Source organism: Pogonomyrmex barbatus, unplaced genomic scaffold (assembly GCF_055798465.1).
Source record: "Pogonomyrmex barbatus isolate J1 unplaced genomic scaffold, ASM5579846v1 scaffold1, whole genome shotgun sequence".
NCBI lineage: Eukaryota > Metazoa > Arthropoda > Insecta > Hymenoptera > Formicidae > Pogonomyrmex > Pogonomyrmex barbatus.
In genome coordinates this window covers 20,013,614-20,021,887 of record NW_028297098.1, presented here as the reverse complement: position 1 = coordinate 20,021,887, position 8,274 = coordinate 20,013,614, and the positions used below count along the sequence as shown (strand labels likewise).

Sequence of the window (8,274 nt, the reverse complement as noted above, 5' to 3'; positions counted from 1 at the left end):
TCATGTTTTTGAATATGATCCGCTGTGCTAACGATAAGATCAATTATTGTTTCTTGCTGTGAATGAATAGGAGCTTAATTATTTATATTGCCAGGAAGAAAAAAATAATTTTGGATACTATGGATTGAGCTTATTTTGAAGATCTTCATTTTCTAAATCTAAATTTTAAATATGAAGTGTCGCAATGCGAATTAGTTCTTGCTTCAGCCCTTGATTCAAATCATGGCCCAGTTTATCCATTCCGCTGAACGTTATTGTTTGCGTTCGTGATTAAAGTCATGCATTATTTTGCGTTTTTTTATAGGACTATTAAAAAAATTAAAAAATTATATGATCATAATTGCGTTTTCGTAAGTGCATTGAAATTGAAAAAACGACAATCTATAGCCTGAGAATTTTTATATGTTAACCTCTATATTTTATATAATAATAATTAATAATTACTACTAATGATTACTTCTATTTTTATAACAAGTCAATTTTGATCTAAATTTTTTTATATATAATTTATCCATACATATTGATTGATGTATTGATTGTATTGATTGATGACTACTTTATATACGAGTAAGAATAATAGCTTGAGATCTACTTAAATGTTTTATATATAAATATACAAGAAATATTAAATATATATATATGGATTATTAAGTATATTAACTTTATATATATGTATTGTTAAATGTTTTACATATATTAAGTTATTCATGTTTAATATACTGATTCTTGTCAACGCAATTCATGACATTTATGACAGATATTGAAATTTTTTTTTTGTTATCTGAAATAATAATCTGACTAGTAAGTGCAAAAAATGTATTCTATTTTAGTGATATTATATATGTTTTTTCATGTAGCAAAATTTCAGCAAAATTTTTTCAATATATTAATCTCAATATATGCATGGATTAGAATGATAATTCAAATATTGAATTAATATAAATAGAAGTGAATTTTAAAACAATAGATTTTTGAATACTCATTTTATCTTCAGAATATATGTTGCGAATTGTTATTAAAAATCTAATAATATGCTCATAAATAAGAATAATTCATATGATATAATTCATAAAAATATGAGAATAATTCATAAGGTATGGTTTGAGAGTATATCAAACGTTTTAAACATTTTTATTTATTTAATATGTACTTAAATTTTTTTATATATCTTCGGAATTATGAATAAACCATGTATTACATCTTAGAATATAATTAGCTTCTTATTTTGTCTTGAAGCGTTGTGTAGCGTTCCCATAATAATCTAAAGTGCAGACAAATAAATGACAAATTATTAATATTATATACATTATAAATAATATATTAATATTATATACAAAACAGTCTGTCTTTTATAATATCATAATATGACGTGTTATATTGTAATACATATTAAGATCTCAGCAAAACAAAAATGCTTTATAGTTTTTAGAAAAATAGTTTCGAGATAAACTTGACATAATTTTTCTTTTCTTATACACCTTTTCTCTATGACAGATCACACCGCGTTGATTTTGAGAATCGATAATTAATTTTTGATGAGTCTTTCTCGTCCTTTCGGCGGTTACTGTTTGCGATAGGGATTGCGAGCGCTGCAGTGACCTGTCAGAGGGTGCAAGCGAAGGAGATGGATTTGTTGCACAGCTGTGTACACTGCTTAATGTAAAAGGTAGCGGGTTCAGATATTGCTTTTGTGCTGGTTAAGGTTAAGGTAAATCCCATTATCCAAAAGTTAATTATAACTTGTTCATTTTTTCCAAAAGTTAATTATAGCTTGTTGTCATTTTTCAACCTCTTTAATATTTCCAAAACTGCGTGAGAATGTTAATAATTACACAAATTATTATTGAATTATTACTAAATATCCATGATCTAATTAAATAATAATTAACATTTTCTAATCTCTGTTTACTTTTTTACATTTTAATTTCTGTCTATATTTTAATCCTAAATGTAACTGTTAAATAAAATTTTGCTGAGATTTTATATATATAATTTCAACTTGTCTACTAAAATAAATATCTTTTTTAGATTTGTACTATATTACAAATATATACAGGATCGTACCAAATTTTTTATCATGCTAAATTGCATGATTATTTTCACCCATTGCGGATGATTCGTAATCCACAAAATTACTATCAGTTTCACCTCCTTCTAAATTATATTCGTTTACTAATCTCTTGTCTCTTGACATATCATATTCTTCACCAAGCTGCTTGTATGTTTGTGCACGATTCTCTAAGATTTCTCTAATAATTTCTGTAAAATATTCATGTATATAGTAACATTGTACATTATACATATTGCTTATTTGTTATTGCTTATAGGAAATTATCATGAACAAAACTCCTTAAAACTTCTATTTTTTTAAATAAAATTCAGGAAAATACAATTGTGCTCTTAAAAAAATTTTATTTTTAGCTCAACCTTACCCATTAATAATTCTCTGCTTTCGATCATATTACCCATTTCCTTTTTAACTTCTTTCATTAACCACGGCATGAAACCTTCTTCAACATCTGAAACATATAGTCACAGCACATGTTAATGCGTTATCGATGAAATAAAAGCGATGAGAAAGGAGAAGTGGAATAATAAATTCAATAGAGATAACATTGATAACTAAATAGAACTTAAAAAGTTATTAGATTAAAAAAAAGTAATCAATGTTTCATGCAAATTGACGAACCAGCCTTGATCTCATCTAATAAATAGCCAGACATTTTTAATCCTTCCAAAACCGCGGGTAAAAGTTCGGCGATATATCCCGTTAACAATACCGCAGCCGCGACACGTTCTTCGGTTTCCTGTTGAGCCTTCATCGCTTTTTCATGTTGTTTCTGGCGTCGATTCTGTATATTGAAAACAAATTTATTTTTTTATATAATATTTTATATATAATATATTTTCTTGCATCTTTATCTTTATGATAATGTAAAATAATTGAGTGACTTATATCTATTCTATCAATGTCTATTAATTTTAATCTTGGTTTAATTTACTCTATATTTTTTTCAAATTTTTAGAACTAAAAAAAATAAAAGATAAATTAAATCAAAATTAAAGTTACACTTATATTGATAGAAATGGACATTAGAAAGCCAAAATATTAAATATTAAAATATTAAAATATTAAAATGAATAAGATGGATGGTAAGACCTTCTCCTCTTTACGTCTTCTTTCTTCTTCCGCTAATCGTTGCTCCTCAGCTTTTTCAGCCATGCGCAATTCCAAGAATCTTCTTTGCTGCTCCTTAAGAGCAGCGATTTCCTCTTCCTCTAGAACCTCGATTAGTGCTTGTTCGATAGTTTTGCCTACCAATACCGTCAGAATTGGTTGGACTTCAGTATCATAATCGAAAAGCTAAAATATTATGATATAAAAAATTTATTCTGTAGATCAATCTGAGCATAGTCAAATATCAATGTCTTCTCTAATAAAATATTCAGAACACGTACTTCTCCCGGTTCGATTTGGGTATAGACATCCCGACCAATCTTGTCTGGAACTTGATAGCTTGGTAGTACTGGTTTTTCTAAGAAGTAATCAGTTTGCGTGGCTACTTCAGATTCGTCTGGCTTCTCTGTCAACTTAAATATTCAATATGTTTATTTTAACATTTAACGTACGCTAAGCTTACCTAATAAAAAGTAATATTTCATCGCTACAATAAAATATAGATATAAAAGATTTGAGTTAACCTCCTCGAGGAAAAGCTCGGTTTGCACTGGTTCGTGTTTTCTTCCAGGAACTGGAGGGGGTGAACCCGTTCTGGCGACGAACGATCTGCAAACTTGCACTTGAGCACGTTTCCTCGCCAAATGCCTTCGTCTCGCTTCCGCTTGCCTCACTGCTATCGATTGTTCCCCATCGATCTAGACAAGTACGAATAATACAAAACGTATAAAAAAAAGAAAACACATAAATCTTTTGCTTTGATAGATTAGAATACTTACGAGAGTAGAAACGGAAGCCGTTGTGCTTCCGCGAGTAACGCGGCGGTCAAACATAATATTCCCGAAAGGAATCGGCTGATCGCTGTAAAATAACGTAAAATTTACAGTAAAATTCATTTTTTCATGATAACATATCAAACAAATTTGAGAAAAGCTCAGCTGAGAATTTAACATGCTGAGTAATTATTGCGAAATCTGTTTCTCTTAGGCAAGCATTGGCAAACTTTGCAAAATAATAAATTTCTCTAAAATGATTATATATATAAAGCTATATTTATTTTAATGTAAATTAATTTTTAATTAATTATACAGTTTTGGAGGTTATAATAGTTTATTTCAGTCCGTATCTTAATATTTCCGTAAGTGATTGAATTTATTTCGTCAATTTTCCAACTGATATAACAGAATTATTTTAATTTATTATTATTATATGAAAGTTTTCATATTATCTCATTATTAAATTATATATAAAGAAATATAATTTTAATTAATTTTAATAAAATAAAATTATTATCAATAAAAAGAGAGATTATACGTTACGTTATGCAGCAAATTATAATGTAGGAAAGAAATGTCTAAATAATCTGTTATTAAAGATCTGTTATTATATTTGTGATGTATCTACCTCCGCATTTAATGAAGCATGCGTTTCAATCGCATAGCAAAACGTCACGACGATAATGTCTACGACCCTGCTGCATGGTAATGGTTTTGATAACAATCACGACAGTATTTATCGTGATCGAAACAAAACATTTATAACATATTTTCATGTGCAGAACCCATTAATTTTTTTCATTTATTTCTATCCAACAAAAATTTTAAAAAATTTAAGATTGATCTAGGCAATCAATCTTTGAAGATTGATTATCAAGAGAATTACTATGGAACAGAATCGACAGTTTTTTGCTTGACAAATAGTCATATTCTTCAAATTATAATTATTGATAATGTAATAATCAGTTATAAAAATCTTGATAGAAGAATAATTGAAGAAAAATAAGAATTAACCTTCTGTCCTCACACTTGTTTTTAGCGACCTATTTCCTCCTACTGGTCTTCTCAGAATTTTCTTTGCTCATTCACGTAACAATTGTGGTAAGCAACTAAACGAACAAAATCGTCAATTACATATTAAAAATATGAAGAATTGAGAGATCCACTAATCCAATTTAAATTTCACAATTTAATATTCATATTTAATGGCATTAGTTGGGATGTAGTGGACCTCAGTGTGAGGTCCTGAGGTTAATATTATTTGGCCGAGAACAACCACATCAAATATGACTTTCTACGAAAATTCAGCAATGTAGTGCATCAGGAGCGATGACAATCTAGAGAGAAACTCGAACGCGATTGCAAGCGTACGAGAATAAAATCGGGCCGACGAGAAGAAAAAAAGCGGGAAAAAAGCAGCTGCTATCAACTAAAAGACCAGTGATAAGAGTGGTGCCACTTGTAAGGTATTTTTGTTACCCGCGAAGTCTCGGCAGCATATTCGTCATGCCCTCGATCGGTTCCAACTTTTTTGGTAAAGCTCGCGGCGTCTGCGGGAATCTGCTAGAAAAACAATTTCCCGCTCTTCTTACACTCTTTTCCTCCTCTCAGAATATTTCTTGTTACTTTTATTTTCACGCTTCAATTGATTTCATAATCGCATTTTGTTCTTTAGAGTAGATATATTTTACGTTTCTAAGTTCTTTAAGACGCGTGTCGATTGACGACGATAAGTTTTTTCCATGAAGTCACTTTTTAGCACAAGTCGATCGATTGTATTCTAGTAATATTTACTTTGAAAATATTTACTTTGAAAATATTGAATTTTTAATGAGAATAATATAAAACTAACGAAGATGCATATCACAATTTGTATCCCAGATAAATATCCAAGATAGTGTCATTATTCGAAACGATACGAAATAAATTCAATGAAAACAAGGGCGAATTCCCCCTATCCTTGATAACTTTTTACTGCTCCTAATAGAAATATAATTAAACTAGAAGACATTAGAAGTAACATTTCTATTCTATGTACAACTTAAAAAAAAAAAAAAGAAATGTACAAATATTTCTGCAAATAAAAATGTGCGAGGTTTCCCGGGGGCAAGCATCATCGCGATTCTCTTTTTGCAAATCCGCCCCTGCAAGGAGACGATCGCGACACCGTCGTGCCAATTGAACGGCGTCTATAACGCGGCTGTGCTACGTCACCTCAGTGTCACTTACGCCGGCTCGCTTCTCTTGAACCTCCTCGCCTGCTCGTTCAAGGTTGAAGCAGTGGCGATAGTGGTGGCGTTCATCATGCCGAGGGAAAAGTCCACGGTGGCTTTTAGGGCGGCTGAACATCTGGCATTGTGGCTACTGTGACGTACTTCCGGTCTCTTGACCAGTGATACCAGTGGCTTGAACTTGCTTCTCAGAGGGCATCCGTCGGTCGCTTCCTCGTCGTTTCCACTGGGCGCTATGCCGAGCAAGGCCGCCACTTCCGGTGGCGGCATTAGAAATTCCCCCGTCTTCACGGTTGTAATGAACGGCTTCTTCTGTGGCAGGATCGATTTTTTAGGCGATTTGCGGCCTTGCTCGGCCTCGGCTTGCTCTTGAATCTTTTTAAGTTTCGCGTTCAGCACCTCGTTGAAGTCCTCCGTTGATAAGATGATACTAGATTTAGCCGTGGGTAGTCTCTCTTCAACTACATCCAGACTATCCTGACTTTTACTCTGATGCTTTTTCTTCAATGGATTGGCTTGATTCGATTGTAAACTAGCCAGCACCAGATGCTCATTGGATTTACTGATGCGTCTGCCATTACAAAGATTATTCTTCATTGCGTTCTTCATGTTCTCCAAGTTGGTGAGTCGTGATGCGTTCATCTCATCGTCCTCGTTGACATGTAAGAGCGGCAGACTCGAGTCCAGGCCGTCTTTTTGTAAAATTGTAAAAGCCGGCGGATCCTTCGCCTCATAATCGAAAGATCCCACGTCTGTTGACGGCGCCAGAGTCGAAATACCGGCCGGCATCCTTCCAATTTCTTCAGACGTCCGATTTTGCGGCGGACATGGTATGTCGATTGAAGAAGATTAAAATCGCGCGTCGTGTTTAATTTTTCAAGCGACCTCCTTCAAAAGTTTAAAGATTACATTTTATGTAATTTTAGAATTTCACTTTTTGTATATTTATGTATATTATATAGATACAAATAATTGTGCTTCGAAAGTACTCGAAAGCAATTATGGTCTATTGATCGCTCATTGATTGTCTACATTCGCAAAGTGAGAACATAGTCACTGAAACGTGAACGTGACGTTCCTAATTATTTCTTCAATTATTCACCGACGAAGTCACGAAAGGTTTAACTTGTAACTTTGTTTCATTGTGAACTAATAATTTCATGATAATCAACGCTCATAGTAAGAATAGTTTTTATTAATTCTAAAACTAAAATATCAAGTTTCTTGCAAATTTACTTAAAACATAAGAAAATATTAACATATGTGTAGCGGTGTGTGAGCGATATTACACACACACACACACACACACACACACACACATTATTGAAATATTAACTTGTCTAGAGACTTTTTTACGTTTATTACTGCTTTATCTACACATTACTTTACTTTAAAATTCCAAAGTTATAAATGCGAAGATAATACCACGTCGCGTGATGAAGAAATGCAGAGATTGCATTTATATTACATATTTATAATATCGAAGTTAGAGCTTTTTGATGAAGACATGTTGACTTGAATTCCTGTTACAATCGGTTCACGTTAATACGTACTGTGCCAAACCGGCGGTTTTGCTGCTCGCGAATGACGAAGAAAGAAAACGTGATTGCGATCGTCCGCCGAGTAAAGCCGCGGCATTACTGACTGACTCGTGGGGGAGTTCAGAGACTGGACAATGTCCTTAGAATCGACCGCTATAGACCCGTATAGACCAAGTTGTACATATATCTTTACCTCGCGACTGGCCACTCAATAACGCTGACCACTGCGAACGTTGCGCATGCTTAAGTCCACCGATAAAGGATGGAATATGGTTGGGGTTTTATTACTTACCTAGGGAACCTGTCCGTTAGCTTCCAACCCTAGCAACACTTCAAGGTGAAACCGCACATTTGATCGCGCCGGGCCTGTCGCGAAAATACATCTTGGCGCTTGTTCACGTTTTAAATATAAACATGCGATTCCTTATTCCTTCATTTTTAACAATAAAATAAATGTACATTTTTTTTTACTGCTTTTAAAAGATTAAGTTTGTCCAGATAACCTTGGCGTTAAGGTTTTTTCTATTATTCTTTGAAACTCTCGAAGA

General features: G+C 32.6%; 1 protein-coding gene across 4 annotated transcripts; it reads right to left on the bottom strand.

The window, feature by feature from the left end:
* Positions 1-1,119: 1,119 nt before the first annotated feature.
* Rsph3 (Radial spoke head protein 3) lies at positions 1,120-7,896 on the bottom strand. Of its 4 annotated transcripts, none has more exons than XM_089074640.1 (11): positions 7,739-7,896; positions 6,184-7,073; positions 5,434-5,517; positions 3,958-4,039; positions 3,703-3,876; positions 3,460-3,591; positions 3,161-3,364; positions 2,690-2,852; positions 2,433-2,519; positions 2,065-2,259; positions 1,120-1,261 (listed from the first exon to the last, which is right to left on the bottom strand). In XM_089074640.1, the coding sequence occupies exons 2-10, from the start codon at positions 6,972-6,974 to the stop codon at positions 2,081-2,083; spliced, it is 1,896 nt and encodes a 631-aa protein (XP_088930766.1). In that variant the 5' UTR covers positions 6,975-7,073; positions 7,739-7,896; the 3' UTR covers positions 1,120-1,261; positions 2,065-2,080. The 4 variants fall into 4 exon arrangements, with proteins under 4 accessions (XP_088930766.1, XP_088930778.1, XP_088930779.1 ...); XM_089074652.1 differs by having other exon boundaries at positions 5,434-5,514; XM_089074647.1 differs by lacking the exon at positions 1,120-1,261 and adding an exon at positions 1,305-1,808.
* Positions 7,897-8,274: the final 378 nt, after the last annotated feature.